The 16,151-nt window shown below is 46.5% G+C and overlaps 1 protein-coding gene and 1 long non-coding RNA gene across 2 annotated transcripts in view; one reads left to right on the forward strand and one right to left on the reverse strand.

The window, feature by feature from the left end:
• Positions 1-22: 22 nt before the first annotated feature.
• On the reverse strand, positions 23-14,442 carry LOC105491508 (serine protease 54). Its single transcript, XM_024795951.2, is given in 6 exon segments — positions 23-719; positions 4,852-4,983; positions 6,505-6,763; positions 11,492-11,669; positions 14,357-14,405; positions 14,407-14,442. Coding segments are annotated over 6 exon segments (1,182 nt in total). The 3' UTR covers positions 23-191.
• Positions 13,756-16,151, forward strand: part of LOC139359889 (uncharacterized) — a 33,178-nt gene continuing 30,782 nt past the window's right edge. Inside the window, exon 1 of the long non-coding RNA XR_011616512.1 lies at positions 13,756-16,133. This is a non-coding gene — a long non-coding RNA (uncharacterized lncRNA). The remainder of the gene's footprint in view (positions 16,134-16,151) is intronic.

Here is a 16,151-nt window from a genome sequence, read left to right on the forward strand (position 1 = left end):
GCATAATAAAAGTGACCTTCCCACACCCAGGAGAGGGACAGAGGAGGGAGAGCCAGCCCAGTGTGTGCTGTGGGCTTATCCATGGCAGCCCTGGTGTGCAACTATTAAAAACAGACACCAAAACAGCATGGTGAATGCCTGGCACTCAGCATTCTGAGCTTACTCTTCAGTTTGGTGGGGTGGCTTCTAGACTAGATACTGCTGCAAAAGAAAACAAGCATGAAGGAAACCAAGATGATTTCTGCGGGCTGATGCAACCTTTTCTGACCTGCAGAAATCCTACCTTCCCCCACCTCCCCACCATAATAGTCATAGTATAAGGGTTGTACAGATGCCTCAGGAGACCGGCCTGATTCCTTTACACCCTTCTCCCTAACATCTAGATCATCTCTAGAGCTGGTTGCTAGTCGTGAATGCGTGATGGTCCTTCCTTGTCCCTGCAAGTATGATCCAACATGGCCTAGTTCAGAATCAGAATTCTGTGTCATGGCGGCATTTGGTCCGTGGTGGGAGAAAGAAATCAACTTTTCCCAGTGGTGGAGTGAGGACAGGGGAGGGCCGGCCCTCTCAGCCTTGGATGTGATCCATTTGCTGTAGTCTTCCACCTTAGTGTACAGAAACAGGCCAGGGCACGTCTCACCACCGAAGTTCAGCACTCCTCTCAGAACCCACAGATCGAACTGCTGTAGCTGGCACATCATTGGGCTTCCTGGGTCCCCCTGTGACAAAAGACAGAAGGCTTCAAGTCTTAGAAAAACTAGTTTTTGTTGCAAATCTATCCTTGTGCAATATACTGTTTGCTCTAGAAATGTTTTATGCTGGTTCTCACTGGAAATGGGGCAAATTATAGGGTACGATTTCAAATCTAGGCAGCCACCACCACAAATTCCAGCAAGATGACTTTTCCTTTTATTATGCAAATTAGCTGTGGACTTCTACTGATTGCCTATAGCTTCCTGGTTCATACTTCATTTTCTTGCCCCTTTCCAGTCCTTTGGCCAAACCTTCCCTCTCTTCTGGCTGGCTTCTCATTCCTGAAATGTTGGTGTTTGTTTCCATTCCGTCCTGAAATGCTCACATTTTCCCTTCTCTCTGCCTTGCTTCGACCCTTAGTTTAAGCCACTTCCTGCCGCCTGGCAGCTGCTCACCAGCCTGGCTGGCTGTACTCTTGGTCTTCCCCACTCCCAAGGGAGCAGTCCTCTGGGACTCAGGAATTCTGCCACATACACTTTACCTAAGGTGAGGGAGTAGAAGCTTGGCACCGTTAGCTAGATATGGGACCCTGGCAAGTGACCAAATCCTCTCTGAGCCAAAGTGGGAACACAGTTAATGCCTGTAACACGTGCTGAGCACAGCACAGTGCCTGGCACACAGCACACACTCAATAGAATATTAGCTACCGTCATCTTGATGTCTCTATAAAGGCCATCATTTTTCTGAAAAGTTGGGGAAAACGGGAAAAGCAACAAGGCAACTACTAGGTATCATTTACCTTACCTGCCCTGACCCCACGCCCCCAGGTCTCCTCTCAAAGGAATTCCTGCCCCTCCTGTGGCCCATCTGTGTCCAAGAAGGGGGTGGTCATCCCTAGGCTAGCCAGCCACCTCTGACCTGTGTGGCCTGCCTGTCTGGAAGGCCCAGGCGATGACATGTTGCTCTCATGGTTCGGACTGAGACACAGAATGGGGCTGCAATTAACAACAGGAAACAATCTGAACAGACTCAACCACAAGCAGCAGAAGGCAAGAGAGCAGCTGCCTCAGCCCCTCACCATCCAAGGCCTGGGTGTGTGGTCTGTCTTGGGTATTTCTCTCTCTCTTTCTCTTTCCTTCTTTCTTTCTTTCTCTGTCCCCGAGGCTGGAGTGCAGTGGTGCAATCTTGGCTCACTGCAACCTCCACCTCTGAGTTTCAAGCAGTTCTCCCACCTCAACCTCTCGAGTAGCTCAGCTATGTGCCATCATGCCCAACTAACACTTTTTTTTTTTTTTTTTTTTTTTTTTGAGATGGAGTCTTGCTCTGTCCCCCATGCTGGAGTGCAATGGCATGATCTCAGCTCACTGCAACCTCCTTTTCCTGGGTTCAAGCGATTCTCCTACCTCAGCCTCCCCAGTAGCTGGGATTACAGGCGCCCACCACCACGCCTGGCTAATTTTTATTTTTAGTAGAGATGGGGTTTCACCATGTTGACCAGGCTGGTCTCAAACTCCTGACCTCGTGATCCACCCGCCTTGGCCTCCCAAAGTGTTAGGATTACAGGCATGAGCCGCCGTACCCAGCCTAATTTCCGTATTTTTAGTAGAGATGGGGTTTCATGATATTGGCCAGGCTGGTCTTGATCTTCTAACTTCAAGTGATCTGCCCGCCTTAGCCTCTTAAAGTGCTGGGATTAGACATGAGCCACCATGCCCACGGGGTATTCTTTTTCAATAAATCTCCCCTTTTCCAAGGAAGCCACACCAGAACAGAGAGAAAGACCCATGGGAGAAGAAGGGAGCAACTCCGCGGGCAGGGCAGCAGGGAGGCCGTGCTGCAAAGCTGCCATGATTCCCTGGTGATCTCAGCAGGTCAAGGCGAGACACGTGAGAAAGGCCTTGAGGACTTCATTCTGTGCCTCTCTTTGGATGGAAGGGGGTGCTTTAGTGCAGAACTCTTGACTTTTCAATTGACTGGTGAACAGGCCCTTGTGTGCACCTCACTATGTCTGCCTAGGTCATGGGGGCTCCCTGGCTAAGAATGACATGGTTCCCCCCTTCATCTGTCCCATTCACAGTTTAACTGTAGTGGTATAGCCAGAGCAAGAAAAAGAATGTGATTTAGGACGAATGATTGGATGAATGATTGGGAGATGTCCTCAGCTATGGCGTGGTTTTGCAGGTCGCTGTTCCACCTGGGCACAGCATATGCACTTTTTCTCTTCCCCATAATGCTGTAGGGGCTGCGACTTCTGAAGCACAAGAGGCAGCTCCAGATGCCCCTCTGGAGCTACCCTACTTCATCTCCCAAGGGAGCGGCCACAGCCCAGAGTGGGGTCTTTCAGTGTGTGATCTTTTCCCTTGACATTCAGCAAAAGCCCTAACAGTGGTAGAATAAAGGCTGGATGGGTGAGTGCAGAGTGATTCTGCTTTTGTTGGGTTTTGGGGAAACCCATAGGCAGATTCTGAACCTGGTGGTTGATTCTACATGTGGGAATTGTGGCTTTGAAGACCTCTGGACATGAGAACATATTTCCAAAACAGAGGATTCTACGGGGACAGGTCACCATTAAGTGGTGTGCAAGCATAATTCTGTTAAAAAATGAAGGCCTGTTTAGAGGTGTGTCACAGTTAAAAACCAACCTGCACTTTGCAGTTAGATTTTAAAAGATGGTCATTTAGAGTAGAAATAGCTTACAATATTCCATTGAATCTAAGATACAGTTAGAAATCAACATCTTTGAAATTAGGGTGTGTCATTTTTTTTTTTTTTGAGATGGAGTCGCTCTGTCGCCCAGGCTGGAGTGCAGTGGTGCGATCTTGGCTCACTGCAAGCTCCGCCTCCTGGGTTCATGCCATTCTCCTGCCTCAGCCTCCCAAGTAGCTGGGACTACAGGCACCCACCACCATGCCCAGCTAATTTTTTGTATTTTTAGTAGAGATGGGATTTCACCATGTTAGTCAGGATGGTCTCGATCTCCTGACCCTGTGATCCGCCTGCCTCAGCCTCCCAAAGTGCTGGGATTACAGGCGTGAGCCACCGCGCCCGGCCAGGGTGTGTCTTTTAATCAGCTGACATCAGAGTTTAACTGACAGCATTTTTTTCTTTCTTGGGATTACATAAAATGATGGTGCATTCCATAATTGGCAGCATCTTAGATCTGAGGACATATGATACTTGTTTGATGGAATGGTTGAGGGCAGAATTTTGTTAAAAAGCTCTATCTTCACTGTATTTTAACACATTATCTAATTTAGGAAATTGTTAAGATCCCCCACCTGGCAGAGGACCCAGTACGAAGTAGGCACTCAATAGATGTTACACCAACTTTGGAAGGGCAAATGTATTTCTTAATGAGAGGCAGTCCATGCTTTTGCAATAAAATGACTTAGAAAAAATTATCTTTATATATGTATTTTTCCCCTTGCTCTAAAAATCCTGCCTTTCTGGATCCTATAGGGGAAAAAAAAAAATTCCCCATCAGGTGTCCTGAAGGTTATTTAAAGGAGAGTGAGTGATAAGCTTCTTAGAAAAGCAATTCTAGAGTAGAGGAGATAAAGTGTATCTGGATATCTGGTAGACCTAGGTCCTTGTCTTTGCTCTAACTTTTATTGACTGTGTGACCCTAGTAAGCCACACTTTCTCCAGATTTGGATATGAAGGGCCTGAACCAGGTGTGTGTGACTTCCACACATTTTTTTTTGAGGCAGTAGGACAGCCACATCTGTACAGCCCTCATCTGGCTGGAGGGCAGGGCTTCTCAGAGAAGAAAAACCCAATAACTGATAGCATCAGAGGGGAGTCTAGGTTCCCTAGAAGCTGAATACAGCAGCCCCACACTGTAGACCTGCTCAAAGCATATCTGCCTATGTGGTTTGGACTCAGACTTTCAAATTTTTAGCTAGTTAAAAAGCACCTGTGACTTAGACAAGCTGCATCATGTTACACTGAAAATCATGACTGGTTAGTTCATTCAGCAGATTTTTATTGAGCGCATACTGTCTGCCAAGTGCTGTTCACTCCAGAGACAGCCACTCATCCCAAGCTCTAGTCCCTGCCCTCACAGATATCCCCATCTAGGGAGGGGGTCCCGAGGCTCCCTTGGATGTGACCAAGGCTTACTCTCAACACTTAGCTTCTATTCCATGAGGTTCTTACCAAGCAGGCAGTCTTGGTTTCCTCTTTCGTGTGGCTGCCGCATTCTGTCTTCTGGAGTTTGTGTAGGGGACATATGTCAAGATCTTTCACGAAGATTTTCCTCAGGATACTCATCGTCATGTGATTTCCTGTCTGGACCATGCAACAGAGAGCCCAGGGATTATTAATGAGAAGGCAGTCCCCTATGTCAATACAACTCCCACTCACATAGCCAAATGAAAGTGAGAATTTTTTTTTTTTTTTTGAGTTGGAGTCTTACTCTGTCACACAGCCTGGAGTACAGTGGTGTGATCTTGGCTCACTGCAACCTCCACCTTTCGGGTTCAAGCAATTCTCCTGCCTCAGCTTCCGGAGTAGCTGGGATTACAGGCGTGCACCACAACGCCCAGCTAATTTTGGTATTTTTATAGAGATGGAGTTTCACCATGTTGGCCAGGCTGGTCTCGAACTCCTGACCTCAAGTGATCCACCTGCCTTGGCTTCCCTAAGTGCTGGGATTACAGGCATGAGCCACTGTGCCCTGCCAGAAATGTTCTCATAAATTCCTTTTTTTCATAGAAATAAGAACCTGTGACTGAGTTTTTGCTGAAAACTACCTCCACTTTGAACTCGAATGTGCAAACAAGCAGAGAATACCCTTCCTCCTCTTCTAGAGAGCATCCATTTCCTTGTTTCTTTCTTTCCCCAAAATGAAAGAAAACAAGGATGGCTTAGACAAGAGGACAATCAGCCCTAGTTTGGGGACTAACATCCCCTCACCCCTCTGTACTCTTGTACTCATTCCAGGGTGTCCACTGCCTGTGTACTTCCAGTTTTGATGTAGGGCTAGAGGGTAAAGGACCAATGTGATGTAAGAATGGCCACGGAATGGGCGCAGTAACTCATGCCTAATCCCAACACTTTGGAAGGCCGAGGTGGGAGACTTGCTTGAGCCCAGGAGTTTGAGACCAGCCTGGGCAATATAGCAAGACCCCATCTCCACAAAAAATAAATTTAAAACAATTAACCAGGCATGGTGACATGTGCCTGTAGTCCCAGCTACTCGGGGCTGAGGCAGTAGGATCACATGAGCCCAGGAGTTCAAGGCTGCGGTGAGCCGTGATGGCACCACTGTATGAAAAAGACCCTGCCTCAAAAAAAAAAAAAAAAAAAAAAAAAAGGCCGGGCGCCGTGGCTCAAGCCTGTAATCCCAGCACTTTGGGAGGCCGAGACGGGCGGATCACGAGGTCAGGAGATCGAGACCATCCTGGTTAACACGGTGAAACCCCGTCTCTACTAAAAAATACAAAAAACTAGCCGGCCGAGGTGGCGGACGCCTGTAGTCCCAGCTACTCGGGAGGCTGAGGCAGGAGAATGGCGTGAACCCGGGAGGCGGAGCTTGCAGTGAGCTGAGATCCGGCCACTGCACTCCAGCCTGAGTGACAGCGCGAGACTCCGTCTCAAAAAAAAAAAAAAAAAAAAAAAAAAAAGAAGAGTGGCAACAGAAAGGGAAAGCCCTAGGATACTTGACTGATTAGGTAAGGGTTTCAGCCAAACTCTAGAACCTCAAGCAAGCTCCATTATTAAATTAAGATAGGCCCTAGATTGGATTATCCAGGTCACCCCCACTGCCAGCACACACACAGCCTCCTCTGGGAGGAGGAATGCCTTAACTGCAGATGTGGGATTCCATCCTGACACCCAGCAGTTGTGCAAGACTGGTGGTGTATGCAACTTTCTGCCGAGGAAGCAGATGGACTGGACCAGGTTGCCAAAATGCATCGCTGTGTCTGTCTTCAGGAGGGCTATGTTGTTGCTCATGGAGTTGTTATCAAAGTCCTCATGGATGATGATGGTATTGACTGGATACTCTGTGTGAGCAATCTTGCTGGGATCCATGTTACTTATACCCACTATAACGACAATGTCCTTCCTGGAGAGAGAGCAAGGGAATCTTGAGAGGCCAAGACAGCAAGGAAGCTTCACACTTCCATGTTTTCCTATTTATGTTTTTTCAGCCTGGAACACTCCTATTCCATGTGTTAATTCTTCCTGACCCCTTTGGACTCAAGTTTATAGGAAATCTTTTATGAACCCCTAGGCTTGTGCCCTCTTTTGTGAGCCTGCAGAATCCTGGAGATTCTTCAATCTTAACACCATTTGCCCCACCACTAAAGAAAATCTGTTAACATGTTATTGCTGATTAACATTTTTTCTATGAATAGGTTTTTTGTTTGTTTTTTACATATTGTAGTTTGCAAAAGTAGTAATTGCAGTTCTACCAAAGATGTCATCTTGACTCCCGCTTTTAGTATTTGACATTTTAAGATAGGCATCTTTCCTTATTATATATTCTGTAAATACATTTTGGAGAAATTAAAGTTCTAATAACAATAGAATTGAGTTGGGTGTTTTCCCTTTCTCCTCTTGGGAATCACCCAAGAAACTGTGAGAATGAGGAACAAATACAAACACCATAAAACCAAGAGACGCTAAAGAATTCAGATCTCAGAGTCAAAGGAAGAGCTGATGAAAGGAAGGATGGCAGGAGTGCAAAAGTTATAGATGACACTGACTGCCACAGAGCTCAGAAAAAGCTTGTTGAGCATGTTCTTATCAAAGAAGCAAAAAGAAAAGAAACAAGACCATCACCAAAATGAAGCCCAAATCAAAAGCAGCATAAAGGAGAATAGGGCCCACAGAAAACACAATTAGGGGCATTGAGAAATGTGACCAAAATGAAAATTAACAAAGATTTTTAAAGGCTTGAGAGGAAAATGAAAGATAAGGCAGTCACAGGAGACCCAGCTGACCACAAAGAAAGTAACCAAAATGATGAAACAGGAAAGATATTTCAAGATATAATTTAAGAAAACTTTTCAGAACTAAGACTTGAATCTATAGTTTGGAGACAGCTAACCTACCTCCAGTAGTGTTGACTGTCCACTATATAGTTTGGAGTAGTTAACGCTGAGACATAGTTCTGGTCAGGTCCCAACAGGAAATAAATGTTCTACTCAAATAAGATAAATTGGGGTGAGTTTAATAAAGGGAGTTTTTACAAAGGTCTTGGCAGGATGCAGGGAAACCACAAGGACAGCTCTGGGCACTGCATGCTATAGGCAGCTCCTGCTGAGGTAACGACACTGTGCTGACACCGTCTCTGGGCTCTAGGTGAGGGGAGGATGTGATCAGACAGAGCTGTGTAGAGTGGGTCACTTAGCTGGTAAAAGCAGCCAACCAGCAGCCAATATGCAGTAGCCCTCGGAGGAGTAAGGACCCTGACTTCACTCTCCCCACTCCCTCTGATCTCTTGCCTCTTATATGATTGTTGGCCAAAACCAGCTGGAATCCAGAAGGCAAAAAAGACCACTGGTATAACCCATACAGGTGAGCCTCCTGGGGCCTGGCAGGGTAGAAGGGTAGAGTAGATCTGAAGGGGCAGGTGGGGGAAATCCAGCACAACTAGTAAAGTTGCTAGACTTGAGTGACAAAGAAGGAATCCTTGGACATCCAGACTAACAAAGATGAGGTCATCTTAATTAAGTTTGGCTGTATTGTCTAACCAAAGTACTGGCATTACAGGTGTGAGTTTTTGCGCCTGGCTGGTAGGCGATTTTAATTCACCTCTGACAGTCTAGGACAGATAAAGTAGACTTCCTTGCCCAATTTTATATATTGAATTATACACCAACCATGGAGAATGAATTAACTTTTTAATTTACCTGTGAAAATATTCACATAGACCACCCATAGGAGACAGACAGGACAACCTCAACAAATCCTAAATAGATCACCACGTGGTATAATTCAATAATGTTAGAAAACAAAACAAAAAACCCTAGCACCTGGACATTTTAAAACTCTGTCTTGGACACACATGGTGGCTCACATCTATAATCCCAGCACTTTGGGATGCCAAGGCAGGTGGATCACCCGAGATCAGGAGTTCAAGACCAGCCTGGCCATCATGGCAAAACGTCATCTCTACTAAAAATACAAAAATAGCTGGGCATGGTGGCATGCGCCTGTAGTCCCAGCTACTTGGTAGGCTGAGGCAAGAGGATTGCTTGAATCCAGGAGACCGAGATTGCAGTGAGCTGAGAGCGCACCTCTATACTGCAGCCTGGGTGACAGAGCAAGACTGTCTCCAAAAAAAAAAAAAAAAAAAAAAATTATATAAAATTAAAAAATCAAGCTCTCACTTTAATAAAACCCTTGAGTCAAAGAGAAAATCAAAACCAAAAGAATGGACCAGATAGAAAATAGCCATAATGAAAACGCTACATAGAAAACAGAACTTCCATGGAGAGCTAGTTGGCAGTAGCTCTCAGGATTTTAAATGCATGTATTTTTTAGCCCAGTCTTTCTACTCCTGGGATGTCTACACTATGGCACACTTGCATGTATGTGAAATAATGCGTGTACAAGTATGTCTGTTGCAGCATTTTTGGCAGTAGTAACAGATTAGAAACAGCCTACATTTCCATTAACAGAGGACTGTGTAGTTACGGTACTTCCATTACAGGCTATTGTGCAGCTGACAAAAAGAAGGCATTAGCCATTTATGTACCAATAAGAAAAGGTCTCTAAAATTTATGATAAAGTGAAAAAAGGCTGTGAGTAAATTAATGTGTATGGTGTGCTACCAGTTGCATGGTGGGTGTGTCGCGGATATGTTATGAACTCAATTGCATTCTTTTGAAAATTTGTAGGTTGAGGTCCTAACCCCCAATTTGACCATATATTTGGAGATAGGGCCTTTAAGGAGGTAATTAAGATTACATGAGGTATAGGCTGGGGCTGTAATCTAACATGACTGGTGTCCCTATAAGAAGAGAAAGAGACACCAAGAATACACAGGCACAGAGGGAAAGCCATGTGAGAACACAGCGAGAAGGTGGCTGTCTGCAAGCCAAAGAGAGAAGCCTCAGGAGAAACCAAATGTACTGACACCTGGATCTCAGACTTCCAGACTCCAGAACTGTGAGAAATAAATTTCTGTTGTTTAAGCCACCCAGTCTGTGATATTTGTTATGGCAGCTTAAGTAGACTAATACAAGGGGAAAGAAAATTCTCTGTCAATAGACATAAGAAACAATATAGCCAGACCTATAGGTATATCGATATCCATGAGTGCTTTGAGTATTTAAGAAGGAATAGGCAAGAAATTGGTGACAGAATGTGACTCAAGGGAGAAAAACTAGTGACTGAGGGGTGGGGGAGGGAAGGAGCTGCTTTTCGCTGTACATCCTTTGGTTTCTCGTGAACATTTTACTACATACTTTTTTTTTTTTTTGGACATGGAATCTGGCTGTGTCACCCAGGCTGGAGTGCTGTGGCACGATCTCAGCTCACTGCAACCTCCACCTCCCAGGTTCAAGTGGTTCTCCTGTCTCAGCCTTCCTGGTAGCTGTGATTACAGGTGCATGCCACCATGCCCAGATAATTTTTGTATTTTTTAGTAGAGACAGGTTTTTGCCATGTTGATCAGGCTGGTCTCAAACTCCTGGCCTCAAGTGATCTGCCCGTCTTAGCCTCAGTGCTGGGATTACAGGTGTGAGCCACTGCACCCGGCTGCACATGTATTTTTAATTAAAAATACAAATCCTATGTTAAAGTATTTACCAGCTGCATAATATTCCATCAAGGATTTATATTATAATTTATTTAGCCAATTATAGTCATTATACTCTCTCCCCCAATACTCTCTGTGTGTTTATATGTAATTATATATTATATACTATATGTTACATATAATAGAGTATTGTGTACATATATTCAATTACATATATGTTACAATATACATGTATATTATGTATAATAGAGTTAGTATATAATTACATGTATATTATATACTATATATTATGTATAATATATATTTATGTGTATAAAATGTATATATATGAAAAATTATAATTTCATCGCAATAGTGGGACATTAGGTTTCTTTTCAGTGTTTTGTGTGTAATTAACCATCCTAGGAACAACTTTGTACATACAAATTTTCCAGTGGTTGAAATTATTTCCTTAATGTTGATTCCCAGAAATGAAATCACTGGGTCAAAGAGTGAGAAATATTTACCAAAAATTTTATTCTTTTAGTAATATTTATGATTTTTTTCTGGTTTAAAAGAATGCATATTTGTACTACAGAATTTGCAGAATACAGAGAAGCTAAAAGAAGAAAGCAGAAATTGTGCATTCTGAGCATTCAGAGATAAGCACTCTTAAAAGTGTTTCTGTATTTTTTTCGAGGCTTTTCTCTGTGTACATGTATTTGTGGCAGTAACGTTTCTAAGGCCCAAGTGTTTTAAGGTAAGGGCTCCTATCGACTGGCCGAACAGGATAAGCGGTAGGGACCCTAGTATTAGGAACCAGTGCCTCTGTGATGGCAGTAAAATCAGAATGAATATCCCACCTGCATTGAATGGAGGACTCATCTTTTCATTTTTCCATTGCGAGGCCTGCAGTCCTCACAGCAGAGATCAGCCTTGGCAACCGGTGATTTTAGGGCTCACAGCAGAGCAAACGCTGAGCTGGTAAAAAGCCCTGTCCCCCAGAATGCACCTTGCAGGGCCTCCCCAGGCTGAGCAGGAGACAGGGCCACCCCCACCCTCACCCGCGGCGATGCTGCGGGCCCCAAAAGCAGGGGCACTGGCCTGTTCTGAATGGCGGATGCGATGCTGAGGACCCAGAACTCGCTGAGGATGCAGCCGAAAGCCAGGTGTGTGTACTGCGAGTCCTGCAGCGACACCACCCACGGGAACTCCATGCTGCTGACCAAGCCCTCCTTGAGGTCAGGACCGTAGAAAACGGAAGCTTTCTGGACGCCACAACCTGCGGAGCAGGTGCGGGGCCTCACTGCCGGGGCAAGGAGACCTCAGGACCCTCTCTTCTGCGGGCTGTCTCGATCATCACTAACGTTACCCGCAACCCCTGCTTCTTTCTTCTTCCTAGTATGTCTTCTTCACCCTAAAAGATGCTCAGTGGCATTTTTGAATCCCAAAATTATGTTAGACTACAAATAAAAACTCTCATCTATTGAACACATAACGGTACATATTGGCAATGTCTGCCACGTTTCGTGTTCATCAGCAGTTCTCAAAGCCTGGTCTGGAACCCCCGGGAGTCCTCAACACACTTTTGGGATCTGCAAGGTTAAAGCTATTTTTGTTTTCTTTTCTTTTTTTTTTTTTTTTCTTTTTTGAGAGGGGATCTCGTTGTGTCGCCCAGGCTAGAGTGCTAGGTAGGATCATAGCTCCCTGTGGCCTCAACCTCTCGGGTTCAAGCAATCCTCCTGCCTCAGCCTCTGGAGTAGTTGTGACTACAGGTGCCTGCCACCACCCCTGGCTAAATTCTTTTATTTTTAGTAGAGATGAGGTCTTGCTATGTTCCCAGGCTGATCTAGAGCCCCCTAACTCAAGAGATCCTCCCTCCTCAGCCTCCCAAAGTGTTGGGATTACAGGCATGAGCCACTGCGCCCAGCTTTAAAACTACTTTCATAAGAATGTGAAGACATTATTTGCATTTCTGCTCTCTTCATTAATGTACCATAGAATTTTCCAGAGGCTACAGGATGTCATCACTGTGATTGCTAGTAGTATGTGTGACCTTGTGCATTCCTTTTTTTATTTTTATATATTTTAAAGATGGAGCCTCACTCTGTCGCCCGACTGGAGTGCAATGGTGCGATCTCGGCTCACTGCAACCTCCGCCTCCCGAGTTCAAGTGACTCCCCTGCCTCAGCCTCCCGAGTAGCTGGGATTACAGATGCACGCCACAACGCCCAGCTAATTTTTCTATTTTTAGCAGAGATGAGGTTTTGCTCTGTTGGCCAGGCTGGTCTTGAACTCCTGACCTCAAGTGATCTGCCTGCCTCAGCCTCCCAGAGTGCTGGGATTACAGGCGTGAGCCACTGCGCCCGACCAGTGACTCCTTTTTCAGCCATGCATCCAACCACACTCAGCCCTGGCAGGTGCTGAGGTAGGGCCTGGGATTCCAAGAAAGGATTTCAGGAGCCCATCAGAGTGACATGCTGAAGAGTGATGGCGATATAGAGGGATATGTGACCCAGGGAGTGTGCCCAAAGTATAAGAGGAGGGGGCATGAATTCTGCCCAGGACATAAAGTCTGGGAGGGCTTCCCCCTGGGGGCAACCTTGCATATGAGCACCAAAAACAGTTTCCAAGCCGTGACCCTAAGAACTGATTGTAACGTACAGAATTATCATTAAAGGAGCACAGAGGACCTCTCCATCATGGGGCATCATACGACCAGACATCTCCATTAATTGACACTTGGTGACTTTGCTGGAACAATGACAGACTGATTTTAGCAAGATGATGTCTGGGAGGTCACTAAGTGCATCAGAACCACTAGAGACAGGATTCATTAGCTTTGGTCTGATTTCTCCTTGAGACGTTGGCAATCTACGGTACAAGGCATTCGCTAACCTTCCCTAATCCCACAAAAGCTTATGAGCGTGTGACCACTTTTGCTTTTTCAAAGCTCTAGTTGGCTAGTTTATCTGACCTTACAAAACCCTTAAAAGACAAGACGTAATGAGGAAATCTGACCCAGAGATGAAATGCTTGTCTTGACCCCTTAGCTGTGGCTTTTTAAGGAGGGAGAAGACCTTTCTGTGTTTTCTGGGTATCCCCTGGTCTCCTTGGGGCTGCAAGAAGACAGGGAGCTGCGGGAGGCTGAGGGAGCTGAAGGACTTACCTCTATGTGTGTGTGTGTGTGCATGTGTGTGTGAGTGTGTGAGTCCGTGTGTGTGTACACATGTGTGTGCGTGACAGTCCGTGTGTGTGCCTGTGTGTTTGTGTGTGCGTGTGTGTGTGCGCGCGCCCATATGTGTGTGTGAGTGTGAGTGTGTGTGTGTGTGTGTGCATGTGTGTGTGAGGGTGTGTGTGGACTTTCTCATGTCTCCCATCTAACCCCAGGAAGGCAGGGCAGGGCCAGCTGGGATGGCAGCAAGGTGGGACAGAGCCTGCTTTAGCCAGCTATCTCCTCTCCACCTGCCCTCTGTAGGCTGGAATTCTTAGTTCTGAGCAGCTTAGAGGTCAAGGGAGGAGGGGACCGCAGCTGCCACTTCTGCCATCTGAGGCTGTGGTAGCCTCCCAGACACCTGCAGCAGTAGAAGCCCCCGCTGCTCCCGGGACCAGTCCTGCCGTTGGGGGTTGTAGTTTGCAAAAGAGCAGTATTCTCCAGGAAGGACAGGGCAGGGGCTGGGAGTGGAGAGGCAGGCCTCTCGCTCACCCCTGTACCCAGAGAGCCTTATTTTCCTAATGACACTACCACCCTAAGGATTGGCTCTGACTTTAGTTTCCTCCATCCACGTCCCATGATTCACTTCTTTGCCTGGTTCCTGCCACCAATGTACTGCCGCCCAGTACAAAGTGCCGTGAGTCATCTTCCCTGAGCCCCTCCTTGGACATTAAGGACCACTTCATTCTCCTGGATGATCCCCGTCTAAGCCACATGTGCAGCTAAAGTCAGAGGGAGGAAAGCAGCGCACTCACTGGTGGAAGAATGGAGAAGGCCGAGCAGCACCAGGAGCACCCCTCGCATCTCTGCCATCCCAAGAGAGACCCGTCGCGGACACCATGGGCAGCTGGGGAAACAAAACCCAGTGACTCCATCCTCTTCCCAAACACATGCGGGGTCTTCTAAGCCTCTTTTATCCATCCGCTTCCCAAACACACACGTTCCCTCCCAAACGTCGGAGGCTCTCCTTCTTTCTACCAACAAAGGTTCCAAGATGTAGGACACTGACCTGTCACATCCCTAGTGCTTGGTTCTGTGTAGTAAAGAGGCAGGACCAGTTGGCTCGCACTGTGGTTTGTGAAATGGCCCGAGAAGAGAAGGCAGCTTACTCTTGTCAATTTTCTTCTCAATTCAGCCCAAGCCCCTGAGCACCCCAGAGAGTTGGGTCTCTGAAAAGGGTTGCTTTTTGACTCGTGAAATTCAACCCTTGCCTTAACTCTGTAGCCATAAAATGCTGCTGAAAGAGAAGTAGAGTTTTAGTGGAAGCCCACCCTGGGATTAATGCCTGTGCTGTGGTTTTATCCTTCCTACTAAACTCTGCTGGCTAAAAGAATGCTAGGCTCTGTTAACTGTTAACAGCCTGTTTCTTTGTTTATTTTAGTTTATTTTGTTTTGGGACTGAGTCTTGCTCTATTGGCAGGCTGGAGTGCAGTGGCACGATCTTGGCTCACTGCAACCTCTGCCTCCCAGGTTCAAGCGATTCTCCTGCCTCAGCCTCCCAAGTAGCTGGGACTACAGACATGCACCACCATGCCCAGCTAATTTTTGTATTTTTAGTACACATGGGGTTTCTCCATGTTGGCCAGGCTGGTCTCGAACTCCTGACCTCAGGTGATCCACCCGCCTTAGTCTCCCAAAGTGCTAGGATTACAGGCGTGAGCCACCGTCCCCGGCTGACAGCCTGTATCTTTACATAGGAACAGCCCCAGCATTTAGCTTATTCATTTGCACAACCGCAGTAGGAAGTAGACACTCTGATTATCGCCATTTTACAGATTCAGAAACTGATACTCAGAGACATCGAGTAGCCAGTCCAAGGTCACACAGCTGTCAAGCAATGCACAGAAGCCCAAGGAACCCCTGTGCACAGTTCTAAGTCACCATGTTCCACTCATGACACTGGACGCCTCTTATCCTCAGAATGGTCCTCAGAGTTCTTCCATGAACTGCTCCTGCTCAAGGAGAAATGAACTCAGGCTGGCCTGACACAGTAGAGTTCAACAGAAGGATTTCTTCTACCGCCTTGGGAAGAATGTTCCATTGTGGCATCACGGTTACCATGGCATCACCAAGCAAATGTCTGGACATGGGGACTTAGGAGGAGCTAGGATGAAAGGCCTCCTTGTTGCTTAGCCTTGGCAGGGCTCTTCTGGAAGCCAGGCTCTCTCCTAGTCGTCTGAGAAGGCATCCTTTTTGTTAGATCCCAAAATCCTCTCTGGTCGTGGCCACGGTCTGTCTACCCCACTCAGTGCCTGCCCTGTGTCCACACACGCTTGTCAGACTGGACTGAGGAAGCCCACAACTGGGGTGGGTTTGGAATTTCCAGTCCGCGTCAGCATCTTACATTCCCAGTGTGGTTTCTTTCAGACTTAGCCCAGTTTTCTTTAGCCTCTCAGTTTCCGGGTCCAATCTAAGCTACCAGACCAGTTCTGCCAAACCAGAGGCCCGGATGGGATCTGCCACCCCAGCCACTGCGAGCAGCTTTGGTTTCAGCCCAAATGCCAGGACTGGAGAAGTGTTGACAAGGTTGAGGTAAGATGTTAATTCCAC

The sequence above is a fragment of the Macaca nemestrina genome, chromosome 18 (genome assembly GCF_043159975.1).
Source record: "Macaca nemestrina isolate mMacNem1 chromosome 18, mMacNem.hap1, whole genome shotgun sequence".
Classification (NCBI taxonomy): Eukaryota; Metazoa; Chordata; class Mammalia; order Primates; family Cercopithecidae; genus Macaca; species Macaca nemestrina.